We start from the raw sequence: 22982 nt of genomic DNA on the forward strand, positions 1-22982 counted from the left end.
CTCTTGTGCTAGCTTATGACTTTAATTCACAATTTGCATTGCAGCGTCCACCTGTACTATTTATTTCCCAGTCTGGAAGAAGGGGGATTGGCTACATATCGGACAGCTATAGTGCAAAATCAACATCTTGCTATGCTGGCAAAGGTAATAAAATATTACACTGTTTCTTGTTTCTTTTTTTCCTTTAAAGCTTCAGGCGATGCCGGATAAAAGTACACCTTTTTGGGTGAATCCCCGCCAATTGATTCATGCTGGTCCTGTAATTAGCTGATGGGGTTACTTTATTAGTTGATTATATATGCCAATCTCCCAAATAATACTCTTGTATATTTTAGCACTTTTGCTGGGTTAGAGCATTCTGCTGATATAATAGAGCAGCATAAATATTATGCTCCCTGGATGTTAATAATTATTTAAATACATATTTGTTCTTCCCAGATAATAAGGGATGTGTTCATTCTATTTACAGTTTACTGTGCAAAAGAGTGTCTGGGGTAGATGTATGAAGTTGTGAAAAGTGAGCCAATGGAGAAGTTGCAAGACAACCAATCAGCTGCTACATATTGTATAAAATGCACTGGTACATTTTACTTCAAAGCTAATTGGTTGCCATAAGCAACTTCTCCACTGGCACACTTCACTCTTTTTACTGCTTCATGCATCTACCCCTCTGTTACCTAGCCTTTTGATAGTTTGTTAAAAATTGACCCACCCTAGGCTATTTGTATTATTTACATTGAGGAGCGATAATGATAGATTACGTGTTTTTATGTTGAATATAATTATGTACTTCATGACCATTGACGCCTCTCGTTAAACTTTAGCATTTGTATACAGCTGTACCACTACCTAATCTACTTGACTAACCTCTTAGTTCCTGTTGCTGGAGTTACTGCTATTCACTCAGTAATACGTATCTAGAAATATAATTTTGTACTTAAAATTAGCTGGGGAGTTGGTTTTAAGCAGGAGTACCAATCACAACTCAGAATCTTGATTCTGAGTTGTGATTGGAGCCTTAAGATAAATGGTTGCTCTAGTTGGCATTAAAGCTAGGTGGATGTTCTAATGCAGTGGTAGCCAACCCTAGCCCTCGAGAGCTACCAACAGTTCACAAGTTCCAGACAACCTAGCTGCTGCACTCATTAATCACTGACACATTTTAAAAGATGCACAGATGGAGATAATTAGCTCACTTGTGATTCTGTGAGGAGACCTGCAAAACATGCACTGTTGGTAGCTCTCGAGGACTAGGGTTGGCTACCCCAGGTCTAATGTAATGCAGAGGTTATAGTGCAGGTGTAAGGAAATGTTTACTTATTTAAGTAGTGAATTTGAAGCATTACATTTTACCTTCAGAAATGGTTAATTCATCTCTCTGATTTTAAGATACAATTCTACTGTTATACAGTCCCATGGCAGGTTTAATTTCTGGGTTAAAGCATATTTGTATTCACTTATAGAAGAGCCTTTAGCCAATCACAATATTCACATGGCTGACAACTCTAGGGGGTCAATCCTATTCAGTGCGGATTATTCCATAGGGGTGCAAGCAATTTTAAGCGAATTTGGCCCAGGGAAGGGTACAAGATCGACTTAATTCGGGTGCCATTTACAGCATTTAAACGCATGAAAAGGGCACCCGAATTGCACCTTGCACTCTTCGGACCTAATAGGATCGACCCCTAGGACACCAACAACACCAGCTGGTCATTTCTTGTTGGTTTCTAGAATCATTTGCAGGTGAGTTATTATATTTTGTTGGGCCAGTTATTATCCCACCTGCATCCACATATAGAACACCAGAAAACATGACCCAATGGGAAAACGGGAGGATTGAGACTGCGAACCACTGCTGTTGATAGCCAATGAGAAGCATAAATGGAAAAACTCCATTTCAATTCCGAAAGAGTAGAAATTTAAGTTATTAAGGTACTCACGGCAGCAGGAAAATCACATGCGTTGTGATGGCACTTTTGTAGTTTCAAGCTTCCCCTGCCCGCGGATCGCATCGCCACACTTTATAAAATCAACTCCGCGCTGACGTGGATAGTAGGGGTATGAACAAGTCAGGAGGACGCCATGCTTCGGGGTGGCGTGGATATTGTGGGTGTGCTAAATGTGCTTAATCGCATGACATGTGTTGCGATCCGCGGGCAGGGGAAACATGAAACTACGAAAGGACCATTGCATCGCATGCGATCATATGCGATTTTCCTGCCGCCGTGAAACTACACAAGTACCGTTATTTCAGTGTTGACGTTATTTAAGTGTTGACGTTATTTCAGTGTTGACGTTTTCAGTGTTGACGTTATTTCAGTGTTGACGTTATTTCAGTGTTGACGTTATTTCAGTGTTGACGTTATTTCAGTGTTGACTTTTAGATAAAGTACCACTAATATTGCACAGGTAATCCATTAGTTATCCATATAGCAGTGTATTATTTTGAGTCTTCCCAAATTACTCTTTTGTAATAATCTCTTGCTGTAGGCCTGCTTGTTTAATAAAGCATTGAAAGACTTCAGAGATGGTTAATTTTTATTTCGATTTACCAGATGCCCAATACATGTTGATGGGGGCAGTGGAATGTGATCAGGGGTGTCACTTACCCTGATGGCACCAGGTGTGGCTCTGAAGGAGATCTGTGCATTGGGAAGGGTGTCTCCAACCCATGTTTTTTTTTTTTTTTTCACTTTGGGGATCCTGGAAATGCGAGCTGCCTGGTGACGGGCAATTTTTCAGATCACAGTAATGAAGCTTTATTATGTATGTATGTATTTATTTATTAACAGTTTCTTATATAGCGCCTGATAAAACAAATTAGGCTGTCTAGTATTTACAGACCGTCAAAGGTACGTATGAGGGCCCTGCACGCAAGCTTACAATCTATATACATATATTGTGGTGATAACTTGCCTACAAGTACTAGGAGCTCTTTACATGGTTCCATTTTGGGCCTTGTTTGATGTATAATTTCAGTGTAATATTTCACAGTGGTCTCAACACCTGTTAAAGTGGGTTCCTCATAAACATTGAGGTGGCAAGTGTACTAATTGTTGCAGTAAGGTGGCTGAATTTATATCTTAAACTGATTTTTTAAATAAAAGCTGAAATCCTACATGTTTCTGGCACTGTTAGGGCTTGCAGCATTCACGTTTCTGGTGCCAGCAGCACCACACATTCCCAATGGAGGATGGATGAATGACTATATATGACAATGTATCACATCACAGTGCAGTATCTCCCATGGTCTCTAAGGTGGGTTACACAATCCCGGCAGATATTTTTGATCCTCAGAAATATCATACGTTTTGTAATAGAATAGATTGAATTCACATTTGATCTATTCAATGTTATTTCCCCCCCTCCCCCAGACTTTCAGAAACATTCCAAAAGTAAGAAAAGACACGGATCGTCGAATCCACATCTTTTTCCATGGAAACGGACGCTAATTCACATATTTAGTGTCCATTCCCATTAATGCAGATTTGGCTTTTCGAAGAGCCGAATTTGCAGAGGCGAGTCCCGGATGAAAATGGGCGGTATTGAATAGGTTCTTTACGATCTTTCCAGATATAGGAAATCTCGTCCAGCATTGAATACCCCCTACTTTATGGCCAGTATTCAATGCCTCAGATTCGCCGTTTTTTTTCAGTGAATCTGGCAATTCGCTGGGTTTACGGCGAATTTTCTGTTAGAAAAAACAATTCACCATATTCAATGGAGGCAATTCGCCACAAATGAACAGCGAATGTCTGCCGATTCGCCGTAAATGATTCTCCACAATTCGCCTGTGATTTTCAATGGGGTTTTTAGTGGAATTCGCCGACAGTGTATTCAATGCTCAAATGGAGAACTGCTTTCTCCATTGATTTTCGCCATGATTCTCCATTTAGCATTCGTCATCTTTTTTAGGTGAACTGTAATGTGATCTTTTAAATTAAAGCGTTTTTAATTTTTTTTTGGTACTCTTTACTTAGATGGGCGCCAGCGATTGAAATCGCGGGCGTCGGGGGTAAAAATCGCGGTCATCGCGGTAATCGCGGGCATCGCGGGTAAATCGGGATGGCCGCGATGCCCGCGATTACCGCGATGACCGCGATTTTCCCATAGGGAACAATGTTAAAAAGGCTGATTGACCGCGATTTTACTGTTAAATGCCTCAATGGACCCGATTTGGCCATAGGAATCAATGTTAAATGAGCCACAGAGCCCAAATAGGCACAATTAACCCTTAAATGTCCCCCCCAATTTTTAACGCCACCCCACGATCCACGCCAACCCGAAGCGTGGCAAGCGTGGCGAGCGCAGCGAGCCCGCGAGGGGCGGCGGTACGCGTCCTCCGACCTTTTCATGCCCTACTATCCACTAGGGCGTGGAGTGAGAATAGAATAGTGTGGCGAGCGCAGCGAGCCACCGAGCCCGAAGCGTGGCGAGCGGACGCGGATACCTTCACAGGTAGACGCGTCCCCTCGCGGGCTTCACAGGTGTCCGCGTCGCCACGGACACCTGTGAAGCCCGCGAGGGGACGCGTATAACTGTGAAGGTATCCGCGTCCCCTCGCGGGGCTCGCCACGCTTCGGGCTCGGTGGCTCGCTGCGCTCGCCACACTATTCTATTCTCACTCCACGCCCTAGTGGATAGTAGGGCATGAAAAGGTCGGAGGACGCGTACCGCCGCCCCTCGCGGGCTCGCTGCGCTCGCCACGCTTCGGGTTGGCGTGGATCGTGGGGTGGCGTTAAAAATTGGGGGGGACATTTAAGGGTTAATGGGCTCTGTGGCCCATTTAACATTGATTCCTATGGCCAAATCGGGTCCATTGAGGCATTTAACAGTAAAATCGTGTCCATCGGGTCTTTTAACATTGATTCCTATGGCAAATCGGGAGCATCGCGTCGCGGGCATCGCGGGTACATTTATGGCTGGCCGCGACGCGACCGACACGATTTCCATGTTTAACATGGGTTTCAATGGGAAATCGCGGGCATCGCGTCGGTCGCGTCGCAGCCATACATAAATGTACCCGCGATGCCCGCGACGGGCGCCCATCTAAGTAAAGAGTACCTTTTTTTTTTGGTGTTAAAAAATCAGAATATTTTTCCTATGAAAGGGCATGCTGTTTTTATTCATATACTTGCAGCACATGAATATATTTTTAATATATATTTTTTTTTTTAAACAATATTTTTTTTTTTTTTTTTGAGCCGGAGCCGCTCATTAATATTCATATATTCACTGCACACTGATCCCGATCGATCGGGACCAGTGAGTGCAGCGGCTCCGACCCCAGCAGCACCCTGCAAGCTCTTCTGCTGGCGGTGAGGGGACGGAAGGGGGGAGAGATATGCGAGGGACAAGCTGACAGGGACGGCTCCAGCAGTAGCAGACCTCTGGCTCCGGCAGCCACAGCACGGTGATGTCAGCGTTGGGACTGCTTGAGCCGGAGGCTCTGCTGCTGCTGGACCTGTCCCCAGGCTGTGCGGAGGCTCCCGCCTGCATCAGCGCGCTCCCCCGCCGCGACACCAGTCCCTCCCATCCCCCTGCAGACTCTAGACAGGCATGGAGCATCTGCGCAGGGGGATTCGTCACTCATTAAACTATTCACCGTCAGGGGCAGCGAGCCCCTGACGCATTGAATAGTCAGGGCTGGCGGCGAATTTAAGGGGAGCGAAAAATCATGGCGAGCGCACTGCGAATCCAAAACAGGATTCGCTGCCATGCGCTCGCCATTGCATTGAATACTCCCCTATGTCTTTGTTCACTCTTTTTACTTTTCTAAAATCAGGCTTTTCCTTGTCCTCATAATTCATTTTTTTTATGTCATTATACTTGTGACTAAGCTTTCTCTGCTACTTTAGACTACAACCTTTTATTTCATACTCTTCCTTCTAATGGAATATTGTTGACTATTTATCATTTAGAAAAACAAGCATTTTAAAAGTATATGGTACAACCATGTATATGTTCATTAATGTCTGCTTGTAATTTGGGCAGCGGTCACATTAATTACATTGAGGTGTGGTGCGATACAATAGATTGTGGTGCTAGTGTGCTATAAATCTAGTTCTGCCATGTACTGTTACAAAGACTGAACCTCATATATTTCATTTAAGATAATCTTTTTTTCTTTCATATTCATATAATTATGTTCCTACTGTATATTTGCCACACTAATCATGGCTGTAAGCACGTTTTTGTAACATACTCTTCTGAATAAAGGAACCCCATCTCAATACTGCTACATTAAAACGGGCTTCTGTGTCCAGTGCAATAAAGAAAAAAATATTAATTTTGTAATTATTTATTTTTTGCATTACATAGTAAAATTAAAATTAAATTAAATAGTTTAGGAAAAAATGTTCTTTCAGAATTTTTGCATGGTCTAAACCTGGGGTAGCCAACTCCAGTCCTCGAGAGCTACCAACAGTTAATGTTTTCCAGATCTCCTAACAGAATCACAAGTGATGTAATTAGCTCCATCTGTGGATCTTTTAAAATGTGTCTGTGAGCAATGAGTGCACCTGTGCAGCAGCTAGGTTGTCTGGAAAATGTGAACTGTTGGTAGCTCTCGAGGACTGGAGTTGGCTACCACTGGTCTAAACCTTTAAACACAAAATGACTCGTGCTTTCAATTTTTTGTTGCACTGATTTCAGATGCCAATCATTGTTTTGTGACTTTGTGATATTTATGGCACTAAACTTTCTGGTTAAGATTCAGTTTCACCACGTACAGCCATATCCTAGTAAATCCTGTAATATAGCATTTGATATTGTGAACTTTACATGGAAAACAAAAAATAAGCTGCTTTTATGTATTAGACAGCCTTCAATTACAGTGTTCCACTTTACCATTTATACCTTCACAATGCAAGACTTAAGCTCACAACAGCTGCTCATTACATGTTATACAGCATTGACAAGTGCTTTAACCTTCTCCTTCAAAAGGTCAAACTGTAACATCGCATCTTAAAGCAAGATGCTGACAATTTTCTAAAGTACCTTAATTCGTTAGACACATGCAAGCACCTTTGCTAACTAAAACACCTAGGCAACTAGAATTTTTAAAATTTTAAAATTCCCTGCCTATAAGGTGTCTCTCCTCAGGTCTGATCACTCCTTACATGAGGCCTGACTCCAACTTGATTGCTCATCAGTAAATTTGTAGATGACTGTGAGTAGTTAGTCACCACCCAGACAGAAAGAAAACCCACCCTGTGTAAATCTGTGAGTGTCTTGCTCTTGCGCAAATATCACAATTGGGTAGCAAGTCGCACATCCATACACAATGCACTCACCGTCAAATGATTTTCCTAGTCTGTGCAAATGTGAGTAAAGGACCATACACACTAGACAATGTGTTCAGTGAAAGATAATGTTAAACCAATTGCCTTTGAACTTCCCAGTGTCCTGGACATTTAATATCGATGCATAGAAATTACAGACTGAATGACGAATGATCTAGCTACAGTAATAGGCACCTTGTGGTGATTTACATAGCCAGAATTGAGCTGCGTGCACAGACACCAGATGTCTTGGTTAACAACCTGTGGGAGCATTCATCATTTGTTGCGTACACACTGGCCGATATTTTGAAATCACTGAGAAGGGCCAAAATTAGTGATATTATCCAAAATAACGCCCAGTCTGTACTCCCATTAAGTCTGGCGATTCCACAACTCTGCAACAGATACAAGCTGATCAAGGTTGGTGCTGACATCACACATCCTCCTTAAGCCAGGTATTTTTCTGACACTGCCAGAAAAACGTAGGTGTGCACCCCCAAATGCTGACTTCCTGTTAGTCAAATTGAGAGAGGATTGCTATTAGATATTTTCCCTTTTGCGAATGCCTGCACAATTATTCTTTAATTGACTGTATTGTGAATCTGCACAACATCGATCTACTCTAAATTACAGTAGGCCTGTGGTGGTGCTACTTTCTATTATCATTTACAAAAGCATCAGGTGCTAGGTGCTTTTATAAATGATCACCTCCTGCTGCAGGATAGCTCTCCATGGAGTGGACAATACCTGAAAAGGAGGTCCCTACTCATGTAGGCTTTAGATCTCCTATAAAATATACTTTTTGTATTTCTTTCCTCTTGCATATAACAACATCAAGAATATGGTTGAATCAAGCTTTTCCTCTCCTTCCTGCTAAGATATTTAACATGTCAAATGGCAATAGAGAGTTTGATGGATATGAAGTACACTACTCTTCATCAGCACATTCTTAAAGGTCCACCTGGTCTGTAGTTTTAAAGTGTCACACTCATTTCTCCAGCACACACACACATATACACACACCTGACTTTCTTTACGCCCCTTGTCCATGACAAGGATCAATAGTACATAGACTCCTCTAGTGCAGCTCTATTGCTCTGCCATGTACATATCCTGCCCTAGCCAATTTGATGCCCTAGGCAAGCTTTTGGCTGCTGCCCCCTAGCACCGGCGCTAGATCTGTCTATGGCTCGGCACCCCTCTCCCAGTACAGCACCCATTTTTAGTAGCAGCCAGCAACATCCATCACCCCTCACAAATATCAATCCTTATTTTTGTGTCCTGTGCCATCAAGAACATTATCAAAGCCCTTATACAGCCACAATATACAGTCGCCTATAAGGTATCACAGCCCCTATAAAAAGACACAGCCACAATATACAGTCTCCTATGAGCTAATATAGATTGAATATAAATACACATTCCCTTATAGGGTAACAGCCCCTACATACTTTATACAGACCCCTATAAAGGTAGCACAGCCCTTATTTACAGATACATATCCCCTTATAGGACAACACAGTCCCTATACACATACACAAGACAAAGGCCTCAATAAGGTGATACACAGCCTAAATATAACTGTAGTGAAGTCACCTGTTGGACCAGATAGTCCACGGTACCACCTCGATTGCAGACATGATGCTCCCAGGTGACTCACCCCTAGTCATTGCAGATGCCCTAGGCAAATGCCTAGTTTGCCTCTGCCTAGGGCCGGCTCTGGCTGTGTACACTTAGCTGCAGTCCACCCCTCTCTTATGGGGATGGTCGATATAGCCATGCTGCTCTAACAGTGGCCATCCACTAATGGCTGAACTTTAATGTATAGGACTCTCTTCTTGCCCTTAACAATAACAATCAGAACAACTAAAAAGAACTTGGCCACCATAAACTGTGACTAAAGAACTACATGAAGACATCCTCCCTTCCAAATGTCTCCCCCTTCCCTACAAAAAAAAATAAAAAATAGGTTCCAATCCAGGGGACTGGCAAGCAGTTTTATTTATATATATATATATATACCCTGATTCTAATTGACTCTGTAAGCTTACCGAGTCCTTGTGATGCCGCCCCGCCGAATATACGCTTCCCCCGCCACCTTATCCCCTCGCAACCATGCGAGGGGATGTGTTATGAAAAGAAAGCCACTCACATGTGGCTGCTGCCATAGAAACCATTTGTGTGCTGGTATGAAGACCGGGTAGAAGGCTGATGTCATCGGCACACCTGCATTCCCATGGGAACGCATCCAATCAGCACTCTAATGTGCTATAAGATAAAACTCACGTGGCCTCACATTTCAGATAAACTTGCACCCTTTAACTCGTATACTGTTACACACTTTGAGTTTTGTCACAATCTTTCATACTTGCAGCAAGATGATGTGAGTCCATATTCACACAAAAACTAAGACTATTACACCCTGAATTTTTACAGAGAAGTACACCTATACAACCCAGTAGGTGTAGGTATGCACTCACATATGTCTTTACATTTATTTGTACAACCTAAATAATCTAGCCTAAGAAAGGGAAGGGCATGGAAGCCTTTATTACCCATCTATTACTTTTGTAGATCTATTTTTATACAGTGTGTGAGAATGGCGGTGGTACTGTATGAATCTTTTCGGCTTTGTAACATTGTGGTTCTGCCACCTAAGTAAGCATTATTTATGGAACAGTAATCGGCATGGAAAGCTGGCTGACGTTCTCCTTACAAAAGGTAATGTCTGTTTTAAAAAATATACTTATACCACTTTCACATTTGCACTGGGGCTTCAAAACAGTTCAGTCCCGAAGTCACCCTGCTCTCTCAAGCTCTTCAGCGACCCGGCAATATTGAAGGGGGGAGCATTTTTGGGGCAGGGGAGGAGCTGGCACTGCTCCATGAACTGCCTCCTCCATCAGTGTCACTCGACCCGGTTAACCTGTTCACACCGGACAGTGGGGCAGATGTATTAAGCCTTAACAAGTGATTAATGCAAGGGTGATAAAGAAAGATAAACATCCAGCCAATCAGCTCCTTACTGACTTTTTTTCAAACACAGCCTGTAACATGGCAGTTAGAGGTGATTGGCTGGATGTTTATATCTCCTTATCACCCTTGCATTTATCTCTTGTTAAGGCTTAGTACATCTGCCCCAGTACCAGACAACAAACCGGTAAGACTTCTGCTTTTTTACCGGGTACTTATGTAATATCTGGACTCCCGTTTTTCTTATGAGACCGCGTCCCCTCGCGGGGCTCGCTGCGCTCGCCACGCTTCGGGCACGGTGGCTCGCTGCGCTCGCCACACTATATAAAATCAACTCCATGCATAGTTGGATAGTAGGGGTATGAAAAAATGGGATGCATTTAACATGGGAGTCCAGATAATACATAAGTACCAAATACACTGTTGCTGCCGGGTAACTGGACCCGGTAAACCCTTTCAGATCGCAAATATTACCGAGTTAAACGGCAACAAACTGGTATGAACCTTATAATTAGGTGCGATCTGAAAGGGGTATTGGATAAGCCAAACTATGGTGGATTTGTAATGGCTTAGGGATTTGGAAATATTGTACATGTTGATCGGAGAATAGATTCAACTGAATATGAGCGTATGATAAAGCTTAATTAACCAGACACAGGGAAAAAATTGAAATCAAGAGGTTGGATATTTCAGCAAGAAAACAATCCAATACATATGACTTTATCAAATGTGAAATACAGATGCGTTCTCATTTACCTACATTATCATCTTTTTTTACATTACCATAACACACAGTTAGACCATAGATTCTAAATATGTTGAAGGATCCAGTATTAAGATTTAATTCTCCTTAAATCTACAGTATGTGTAATAATAACAAAATGTATGTAGCGGTCCATGCTGAAAACACAAGCAGAGGGCTGTTTATTTGGCATGTTATTACAAGTCAATATCAGGAGCCAGGTGATCATTTACACTTGATCACATTGCTGCACTCCCCATTGTTTAGTCATGTTGCGATAGAAAGTAAAGGAGAATTTTAATCAGTGCTGTAGACCTATGTTATACTGTACCGTTTCCAGGAAAGCAATAAAGGAAAGAAAGGGAGAAAAATACATGCTCTCTGAAACCTGCATGGTTTTTATGAGGTGCAAAATAGAAAGTAATGGATCAGTCTGTGCGGGGAAAACATATACAACACTCAGATGGTCTCATAAACTCTCCACTGTAATGTGACAAGAGTTCATTGGGGAGATTGAAATTGGCTGAGCTATTTATTTAAGCCAAAATAAAGAGGTCTTTTCTATTATTTATTTTTTAGAGCTTTCTGTGGTGTGACCGTTTACAGAAGACAATCATAGATCTGCTTTGATAATCAAATAAGCAATAATGTGCATAACCTCCATCAAATCAAGAGATGACTTTCAGAATAAAGTAGTTTTGTGGTGTGTGTTCTATAAGTACACAGACCTAAATATATACACATGAATATAGATAACATGGTTTTACAGGATACTCAATGGATGGCGTATTACTTTGTAATGCTACAATGTTTCTTTCACTTCTCTGGATATAAGGTAAATTATTCCTCTATAGTTTTAATGTTGCCACACACCTATTCTGTACTGGAGAGGGGCTGCTGTACATTGGAACACATCCCTCAGTACTTTTGCTGTGTAGGCTGTGAACAGTAATGTGACAGGAGACCCTTACGACAAAGCTGTTCTGGGGCAGTTTGCATGTAATTGAGTTGGTCCCATTGTGTTGTAGTATGGTGTCCGAACGCTAGGCCAAAGGGGTTTAGATCAACAATGTATAGTCGACCCCCCTTTAGTCGACCCGGCTTAAACCCTTAAAGATAGTTGGCGGCCGGCGGTAATGCTAGACAGCAAATTGGCGTGATCATCATCATCGATGGACACATGGTCTTCGGGACTTTTTCAGGTTTTTTTTGTGCCAGTCCACTTGGATCATTCTTTACAAGTGGACATAGTTGGAATAGAATAGAGCGCAGCGAGGCACCCAAAGCACGGCAAGCGGACACTGTGCACTTATACAGTCTCCCCGGGGACCTCTGTGACATTCATCACTAAAAAATCACGAAAAAGTGCTGTCAACCTTGGTCCCACTGATCAGGTGGCGGTGTCTAACTAGCGTTACTGCCATGCTTTTGGCCCCCGATTTATCTTTACACATCTAAACTGGGTCGACTAAGGTTGGTTGACCATATCATGGTCGATCTAAATCCTGTTGACCTGCTATACCTCAGCCTTGAGCTATACTTAATGTTTCTCAGATTAATTTTTGTCCTCTGATATTTTTAGAAAATTTACATTTGCAGCCAACAATAATTTTAACCTCGTCTGACCAAAAGACATTGTCTGCCACTGTCATGTCATATTTCCCCTCATGCTTGGTTTCTATGCCTAGGTCTGTCTCCTGGGGGAAGATGTGTAAAATCTTCTAAAGAGGGCAAGCTGAGTAGTTGGCAATAGCAACAAATCAGCTTTTAGTTCACATTTTTTAAGTGCATTCTATAAAATGATACACAAAGCAGCTTTACTCCTGGGTTGGGTATAAAATGTTAACATTCATCAGGTAGACAATTATGACATTTTAAGTAACAAGACATTGGTTCCCCCAGCACACTGAATAGTATTAGTAACCAATCTTGAACACTACATGATAATAGAATTCAGAGATATTGGTTACATATACCTACGCAGGTGTATTATATGCCCCAAAGCCATGTCAAGGCTTCTCTGTATATTGGGGGTCCCTAGCGCTATATCTAGGTGCAGGGTGTGGCACCCCAAAAACTATCATAAGCTAGGAAGCCCAGTGCAGCACGCCAGTGAGATACTATAGTGTTAATAATTAGTGATAGGAAGCCGAAGCTATATATAAAGAGAGAGATAAAATAAAAAATGGAATGCAATTAAAATGTTATATGTAACCAATATCTCTGAATTCTATTATCATGTAGTGTTCAAGATTGGTTACTAATACTATTCGGGATCTTCTCTCCTTCCATCCTTCCACTCTTTGCTCTCTGTACCTATTCCACCCTACTCCCTTTCAATACACATTTTCCCCCTTCTTCCCACATCTCTGTCCCAGATCCAGCACACCCTCAGCTTAGCATATTTTTTATGAGAAGGACATGGCTCTACCTCCCAGATTGCAGGTAGGGCCTGTGTTGCTTCCTCATGGAGATGCGTAGAAGGCATATACAGTACATAGCGGGCACAGCCAGTGTCTAAAGTGCCATGGGCTTCTAGAAGGCCCTGCTAACACCACACCCATCCCTATCAGCCTGACCATTTTTGAAGAATAACCCTCTTGTTCACAGCCTAACCCTAATGTCTTCCTTCTTACAATGTCAAGATTATGAATGTCATTATTCTTAATATCAATCTTTTGACTTCATCCCTGGCTGCTTCAGATGTGTCACCATACATTTTGCCATGCTATTTCACACAGCGGGAGATGTGTTCTGTGTCTCTCTTTTCTGCCATGAGTGCATCTTATTCTCCTCACTATGTGAATCAGATGCATAAGCAGACTCTGCTGATTTAAATGACCTGTGGCTGCCTGTGTGTCCTATTTGCTTCACTTGGCGTGTTATACGCATTTTATTCAAAGTCACAGGAAAAGACATTTGCTGTTACAGAGACAAGCTACTATATGGTATGACTAGAAGGGCTTTTTAACTTAAATAAACACATCAGTATATGGGCATATTCACTTGTCATCTCCTACTTTGATTTTTGTATGCTTGTCTGATCCATTTCTACCTATTATAATCATATAGCATAACCATACATCCCAACTTTGTATGGTGGCGCAGCGGGACCTTTGCGCATGAAATTTGGGGGCATGACCTTAAAACTGTCACTCGCGCGAGGCCACGCACCCGTTTTGCTGCTGCCTACTTTCTGCCTGTATGTATTCGAAGCTGCCCAGCGGGTGGCAGCGTGGACACTCCCAACTGCCCTCCCCAGCCACGGGACACTGCTGGCCCCGGATGGGACGCGGGATTGCCCCCAAAAAATGGGACGTTCCCATGGAAAGAGGGTTAGTTGAGAGGTATGACATTACAATGAGCATTAACAGTTTAAAATGACTGTACTATTGGCTGAATTAGCTTTGTAATTCAAAAGCTTTCTTTTTCCCTGCATTATTGCTTTCATTATTCTCACACAAAAATGTGACAGTTCTGGCTATTTAAATTGAGTTTCATTAGTTAATTTGATAATAAAATCCAGAAAAGCTTTACGTTTTGGCATTTTCATCTTTATAAATGTCACAATCGTTAGGATAGACTAAATTTGTATGTATAGAACTCCCCCTCTCTACACCCTACGCACACGCACTGCTAATTTACTGATGAGAAGGAAAAAAAATTATGAAATCAACTGTACCCATTATATAGATGAGAATCTAATCAATGATAATGGAAAAATGTAGCATTAAAGTACAGTCACACAATTAAAATACTTTCTTCTTTCTTAACCTTTAAATTTTAAGCAGATGAATATGCTCTTATTACCGAATGAATGTTAGCGTTTAATTTTTTTTCAGTGAATTTAGCACACAAAAAAAATGATCAAAGTACATTTGTGCCGATTTTGTAACCCAAAGAGCTGTGTGACAGGCAGTTATTTAATGTATCTTACAGTAGAAGACATTTCAGATATGCCAATAAATATTTTATCACTCTGAATGTTAACAACGACATTGAACTATTCCATTGCATTAAATTGTCAGTTCTATTGTGAGTAGAAAGGCAGCTTTAACCCAGCAGTCACCGATCTCATGTGTGCTGCATTCCCGTTTGAGAACATCCTGTCCTACCAACTGTGTGCTATTGTTTCAGACTGTCCAAAACAATCAAATACTGTTTTATGCTGTTTTAGTTTTGTTATATTTGTTTGTTTTTTAAATAGATTTTATTTCTTGACTTTGGCAATTTTTTTTTGATTAGATGGTAAAACACTACCGTCTACCGACCAAATGCTCGCCTCCGCACTTTGCGAATCCGCTCATTTGCGTACAAGGGGATATCTACGCTTACGCATCCCCTCGCATGTGGCCAAACAGAGGAGTAGTCATTTAATGGTCACTGACCATCGAATGGTTTCTGCAGCATTCAGTCTGAAAAGTAAGTCAATACTTACTTTTCAGATACCCGCTGATCTCCGCATTCGGGGCGGGCACTGACGTCCTGTGACTACCGCCGCCAGACCCAAACAGGCATCAACATGCCTGTGTTCCCATGGGAACGTCCAGTGCTTTTATGGGGACTCCCATAAAGCACTGGGAGTTCTTGTGCGGTTGACCCCTGCCTGCCCCCATTCTGCTCCTCCTGTAGTGAAGTACTTGGCAAGTTTCACTCGGGTTTGCGCATGCGCATAATCCAACAGCGGGGGAAGGATCAGAATTCTGAATCTGCCCCTTAGTTGCAAAATATGGACAAATATAATATACAGATATGTCCACATAGAACTTTGCTGTAGTTACGCCAAACACTTTACATGAGACTCTTCTAGTGTCAGGTTTTAGTGTGGTTTGTTTTTTACGAAAATGCATCTTACAGTAATTGCACTGCAGTGGGACTAGGACATACCAGGAGACTACTGATTAATTTGATATGTATGTGTGTATATCTGGTTCTTTGAATCTGTACATGAAGTGGTACAACGTACTCGTTTTATCCAGTACAAGTACTGTTCTGCTCCGTTTACAGACTCGGTCACACACAATATACAAGTATCGTACTGTATATCATTTTAATCAGCACAGTCTCCTTGCATGTTCCAGTCACACTGCATTGTGACTAAGATGCAATTTCGGGGAAAAAAGGCACCCAACATTATCAGAGCTGCATGGGACCTTGAAAGCATCTCGCGCTGCTTGGTGTATTAGAGATAGATGTATGAGGACACTTCTGTACAAGAAGCATGCCTTAACTTAAAAAGTCATAGCACTTAACAAAAAAGTAAGTGCTTTTTAAGTGAACTAAGATTTGAGCTTCTTTGGCATATATTTCTGTTAATGGTTTAACCTACAGTGAACCTGCTATATAAAGTATTTTTGGCTCGTGCTGCATCTGGGAATTAGAACAGACTTTCATTGTAACACTGAGAATTGACCTGAAAATAAAACATCAAAGTTACCCTATACAAAACTGTTACTAATACTATTGCTAAATATGTGCCCATCAATAATATATTAGATGGGCAGAAATGTTTTGCTCTTCCTTTGCTTACAATACTTTTAGTCTCTATTAAATGACACTGACGTTAGCCTTTCTGAAATGACTGTATTATTATAAAGTGGAATTCACCATTCTTGTTTGTTGACAGAGTATATGTGTATACATACTGTATTGGGTATATCCAATTACTTGTGGTCACTAATCGCCATCCTTTTAGCCCCCCCAAAAGTCGGCCATGCCGTAGCTTTTTGAAGCAAAATTCGGAATAGCAGCCCAGTCTTCCAAAGGAAACTAGGCTGCGGCAGCTGAAAACACACAGGTTGCAATGTGTGTTTTTTTGTGCCGCCCAATAAATAGAATAGCCCCATATATATGCACAAATATTTGAATTCAGATGTATCAATCAGACCCATTGCTACAGCTGTATAATGTCAAGCACCTAGCCATGCAGGCTCCATTTGCAAACATTTGTGATACAAGGTCAAGAGATCCTTTACCAAGCATGGTGTTGTGATAGGATGCCAGCTTTACAATAAGAATGTGAACATTCATATTCCACGGTCAACTGTAAGTGATATTATTAGAAAGAGGAAGCTTTTAAGAACATCAGCAACTTAGCCACAAAGCATAAGACCACAAAGGCACATAGGCCCTTATTCTAGTTGACTCGGACGAATGCGTATTTTCGGTCGGCCACCGAGTGTTCTTGGCCCCGCCTACCGTACGGATCGCTCACACTGACCGAATGCGGTAAGCCGCCAAGCGAACGGACCACGAGTGGATGTTTCATGTAAACAACTCCCCCATCCTCCAATGGTCGACGACCATCGAATGATGGAACAAGCGGTCAGACAGCTCCAGACCACATTTCTTCGTGCGAACGCTGGGATATGGGCGGGCAGCTGGCATTCGGCTATATATGCTGTCCACCCCCCACATGTGCGTCACGGACAGATTACCATGGGAACACCCATGAAATGCGGGGTGTACGCATATGGTAATGAGCCCAAACAGCCCTTCACGCCCCTCTCCACCCCCTGTTCGAATTGTTCCGACCGATCGTTTTCTGTACGGAATTCATGCCATATTCGGATGTGCGCGGCATTCGCACATGCGCAGAAACGCCTCTGTACATGCGCAAACACAATACATTGGCCGTCCGACTGAACACGCAGCCGTCCGTCTCAATCAAAAAAAGGGCCATAGTGTATGAAAAGGTTTTCAATGCCCTGCTGATTCCACAGTTGAAGTGTTACAAAATTCCCATATTTCCCTACACTCATGCATTCTGCAGGAGACTCCCTTAAAAAGCAGCAGAATCCCTGTCTCCCCTGATTATGGTATGAGGCCCCTTATTTCCAGTGAAGGAGAATTGTAGCATACCAAGACATTTTGATCAGTGCTATGCTTTTAACGTCTACAGCAGGCTTGTCCAACCTGCGGCCCTCCAGATGTGCTAAAACTACACATCCCAGCATGCCTTGCCACAATTTGGCTATTAAGGAATGCTAGAATGATGGCAATGCATGCTGGGATGTGTAGTGTTAGCACATCTGGAGGGCCGCAGGTTGGACATGCCTGGTCTACAGTATTGGGAAGCCCTTTTCTTTTCCAACATCTCCCAGTGTGTAAAATTAGGACTATAAATACATCGTTTTGATGAGTTTGTTTTGGAAGAACTTGACTGGCCCTCACAGGTCCCTGATCTCAACCCCATTGAGCACCATTGGAATTCACTGGAACAGAGATTTTTGAGCCAGGTCTTCCTATCCAACATCAGTGCCTGACCACATAAATGCTCTACAGCAGTGGTGGCCAACCTGTGGCTCTTGAGCCTCATGCGGCTCTTCCCCTTGTACAGTGCGGCTCCTGCTCCCACTGCTGCCTGCCGCCCACCATCTGTCCCAGTCCCCCCTGCTGCCGGTTCCCTGAATCCCTTCTCCTTCTGAGGGGAGGAGAGCGCGCATTGCGCATCTCTCTTACCCCTTACTGTGCATCCTTGTGACTGGGCCGTCCGCCAATCAGAGCTCGTGGGCCAGCAGCCAATCAGGAGCCGGCCAGTGAGCTTTGATTGGTGGGCGGCCCAGTCACAGGGAAGTGAGGGGGAAGGAGACGCACGGTGTGCTGTGCTCTCCTCCCATCGGTGACATGACAGGAGGACTGCAGGGGGACACCAGACTGTCCTCTCCCCGCCTGACAGCAGTAGCAACAATGGTGAGTGCTGCTGCTGCTGGGAAATTTGCACTGTGGGGGCATAGCAGTTTGTGGCACTGTGGGGGCATAGCAGTTTGTGGCACTGTGGGGGCATAGCAGTTTGTGGCACTGTGGGGGCATACCAGCTTTTTGGCACTGTGGGGGCATACCCGGCACTGTGTGGTGCATACCTGGCACCGTTGGGGGCATATGTATATATGGCACTGCACTATTGGAGGCATATTTGTATCACACCCACCCAAGGGGTCAAAATAGGCTACGCCCCTTTTTTTGGCGCATGCGCCTTCGGCGCGCGCATGATGTCGGCTCTTTTGCTTGACTACCGATATTTTCGGCTCTTTACCTCTGACCGGTTGGCCACCCCTGCTCTACAGAATGGATGAGCACAAATTCCCACAAAAACACTCTTGTGAAAAGCCTACTTGAGAAGAGTGGAAACTAGTATAGCTGCAAAACGGAGACCAACCCCATATTAATGGATATGTATTTGAATACAATGTCATTACAGTCCCTGCTGGTGTAATGGTCAGGCATCCAAAATCTTTCCTTTGCAGCATATTTTCCACACTTGCGAATTATTATGTATGTATGTATGTATGTATGTATGTATGTATAGATCATCACCCTCCTTCAAGCTATAATGGTCATAGTATGAGTATCCAACAAAAACATATTCATGTTTGCCTGAAAAGGAATTCACATGGCACTACGGTGTTACAAATGCTCTTGTAAAGGCATTCCTTTCATATATTTAATGTTTTTTTTTTTTTGCCACTGTTTTTTAAATGGATATGCAGTTCCTATTTTCCTACTGTCTTTATGAGAACCATAAAATTATCAGAAGATGGGGATATTTGGGCAGCGCGGACGGTGTAATGGTTAGCACTCTGCCTCACAGCACTGAGGTGGAGTTTGTATATTCTCCCTGTGCTTGCATGGATTTCCTCCGGGTACTCCAGTTTCCTCCCACAGTCCAAATTTATACTGGTAGTTAATTGGCTCCCAACAGAATTAACCCTAGAATGAATGTGTGTGAGTACATGTGGTAGGGAATATATATTGTAAGCTCGACTGCGGCAGGGAATGATGCGAATGTTCAAATATTCTCTGTAAAGCGCTGCAGAATATGTATGCACTATATAATAAACTGTAAATAAATAATAGATATATATTTCTCTTTATGTTGAAATACTGTATGAAGCGGGAAGTAATGCAGTACGAGATCGCTGAACGTGTGGGATGTGAGCTGATCTCGGACATTTTTTTTAAGAGGGGCAATCATTCACAAGGCATGGTTTTTTGAATATGAGAGGAATTGCATGTTGCTAATATTCTTTCCTGTCCTACCATAGAAACTGGAGTTGGATCGCTTTATGCTGTATGCACATGGACCAGACTTGTGTAGAGAATCAGATTTGCGGCATGCCATGGCGAACTGCTTTGAAGCTTTAATGGGTAATTACTACACAAGTTGTTTTAGTCATTTTTTTTTATTTTTATCTTGCACTTGAACATTTCATGGCTTTGTTTTTTTTTTCTTTTTGCCTCCATTAAATACTTTGAACGTGTTTGTGCTGTCCCGATGAAGTAATACTAAGCTTTTCTTGTTAATGAGCCCTACATGCTTCTGAGGGCATGTTCTATAAATAACTATTGTATTAAAATGGTATCTTGTTTTTTCTTTGTGTCGCATCTCGTGCCAGTATATTTTATTATTCTGCTTAATATGTTTTGTGGGATAGGTACATACTGATGCCAGTTTTCTCAGAACAAGGACAGGTTGCAGAAACTTCCTAGGTGAAATTTAATGGGATGAGAGATTCAGAAAATGAGAGATTTGGTAATAAATCTCCCGGCAATCATTTACACTACAAAATCAAACTTGTTTTCTATAAAATAATGTTCTTATCTAACCCTTATTGCAGTCTAATGCTAGGTATACACCTTCACAACTTGTTGTCAAACCCACCGACTGAGCGGACAGTCCACTTAAGCTGTTTTTTTTTTTTTTTAACCAAATGCCTGTTCTATGTCTTTGTCTCTCATCAAAGAGACAGAGACGTTTGAATCTGCCTTACCCAATTGTGGCACCAGCCCATGCAGCAAGATTATGAGTGGCCAGCCAGATACACCGATATATATCTGAAAATATGTATTGGCAAATGCCTGTGCTGCAGAGCCGATGCAGTGTGTTTGACCAATGTCAGGTGTACACCCCAAACAACCACCTCACAATATATCATCCATTCACTTGAATGGATGATATATTGCCTACTGTTGACCCAAGACCATCCTAAAATTGGTTGTCAACATTGACAATTTTAACATTTTTTAATTTCAACACACTGACTGATAAGACAAGTGTGTAGAAAAGGGCCAACAAAATATGGTTATCCTTTTTATTTGTTCACTTTCAAGCATCTATTGGCTCATGCACACAAGGAGACTTGTTGTGCTTAGGGAATGGGTTAAAATGCAGAGTGCATTACGGGGCCGCTCTTTGCCATCGCTATAGGGCAGTGGTTCCCAACCCTGGTCCTCAAGTACCCCCAACAGTGCACGTTTTGCAGGTCTACACACAGAATCAGTGAAATAATTAGCTCCACCTGTGGATCTTTTAAAATATGCCTGAATAATCTGTGCACCTGCCGGGTGACCTGGAAAACATGCACTGTTGGGGGTACTTGAGGACCAGGGTTGGGAACCACTGCTACAGGGCATAAACACGAAGCTATCCATGCTTAATTTCAGATCGCTTAGAAAATGGGCTATATTGTCTGAGTGTATACTCCTGAATACAATTTTTTGGGATATGAAAATAAACTGCACAATGAAATACAAATAACACAACTTTGGCATTTTTTATTTTTTTTATAAAGCATTTAAGTTTTGAAGATATGGTATTCCAAGCATGGTGCCAGGCCAAGGGCTGCTGTTGTAAACTTTATGCTGATTATGGCTCATGTATGCAGTTTGCAAATAATAATGTTTATTATGGTGGAAAAATTCATAAGGCACTGAAACTGTGCATAGAAATTTACTTGTGTTTTATTTCTTACTATAATGGTGTCTGCATGATGGTAAATTTCTTCTTACTCCTTCTCAAAGATTATCATCTTTTCTACAGGTGCAGTTTATCTGGAAGGTGGACTAGAAGAAGCCAAACAATTATTTGGTAGAGTGCTCTTTATCAATCAGGTAAAAATAATTTTTCTTTCTAAATGTAATGTCCATGCGAATAAGACGAAAAAAAAAAAATTCATATTTTTTTCTGAAATAACATGAAAGGGAATAAAACAAATACAAATGGCATGTACAAAAATTACGGGACATTTAACTTATTATTCTGCACGATCCTTAGAGGCAATCCGGCAGTATATATTTTTTTTCTGTAGCTACCACCTCTATGCATGTAGCTCTTTCTCAGCAACGTGCTTCATCTGTCTCAGGTTTGATGGGTTCCTTCTCTATGCTGCATGTTTCAGTTTGTTCCATAGATGTTTGATAGGCTTCAGGTCAGCGATCATTGATGGCCTCTTTAGAATGTTTCAATGTTTTGTTCTTACCCACTCGTGTGTGTTTTCATTGGTGTTTTTTTTTTGTTTGTTTTTGTATTTCTTCTTTTTTTGGGGGGGGGGGGGGGGTGCGGCTTTATCCTGTTGGTCGACGGATGACCTGAAAATGAGTGAGAGTGCACTTCTGACAATGGGCAGTATGTTTCACTCCAGACTGCCTTGATAGTCTTGAGATTTAATTGTACTCTTTATAAATACAAGAAAGCTGCACCAAAGCCTATCCAAGACTACTCCTTTTCTTACGGTAGGTATGGTGTTATTTTCTTTAAAGGCTTCATTTTCTTTCATCTGTTAACATAGAGCTCATGTGACTTGCCAATAAGTTCCAGTTATGACATTCTCCCAGAAGCATTGTTACTATGCATTTTAGCAATTTCCAGTCTGACTTTTATTTTGAGTGCCTGATGGTGCAATTGGATAATAACTTTCCTAGACCTTGGTCTTGATTATGTCTCTTTGGAAGCTTCTCTGGCTTTTTTTTTTTTTACCATTATCCCCATCCTTTTGTTTATTTTGCTGTTTAATTTCATATTGCGGCCTTGTCTATAGAGGTTGGCTTCAGTCCTATATACTTTTCAAACTTCTTAATATTTACAACTGTAGTCAAAGAGCATCAAACTGCTTTATCTTTAGCATGCTTTTTTTATCATTGTTCTCCTCTGTCAACTCTCGCCTTGCTTTCTTTGATCCATGTTCAATGATGCCAAACAGGAGGGA

The 22982-nt window shown here is 42.0% G+C and overlaps 1 protein-coding gene across 1 annotated transcript in view; it reads left to right on the forward strand.

The window, feature by feature from the left end:
- The window catches only part of DROSHA (drosha ribonuclease III), a 221674-nt gene that overhangs the window by 166403 nt on the left and 32289 nt on the right, over positions 1 to 22982 (forward strand). Inside the window, exons 21-23 of the mRNA XM_083188077.1 lie at positions 45 to 144; positions 20043 to 20145; positions 21818 to 21888. Coding sequence (XP_083044203.1) covers positions 45 to 144; positions 20043 to 20145; positions 21818 to 21888 — 274 coding nt within the window. The remainder of the gene's footprint in view (positions 1 to 44; positions 145 to 20042; positions 20146 to 21817; positions 21889 to 22982) is intronic.

Source organism: Crinia signifera, chromosome 5 (genome assembly GCF_055691185.1).
Source record: "Crinia signifera chromosome 5, ASM5569118v1, whole genome shotgun sequence".
Classification (NCBI taxonomy): domain Eukaryota; kingdom Metazoa; phylum Chordata; class Amphibia; order Anura; family Myobatrachidae; genus Crinia; species Crinia signifera.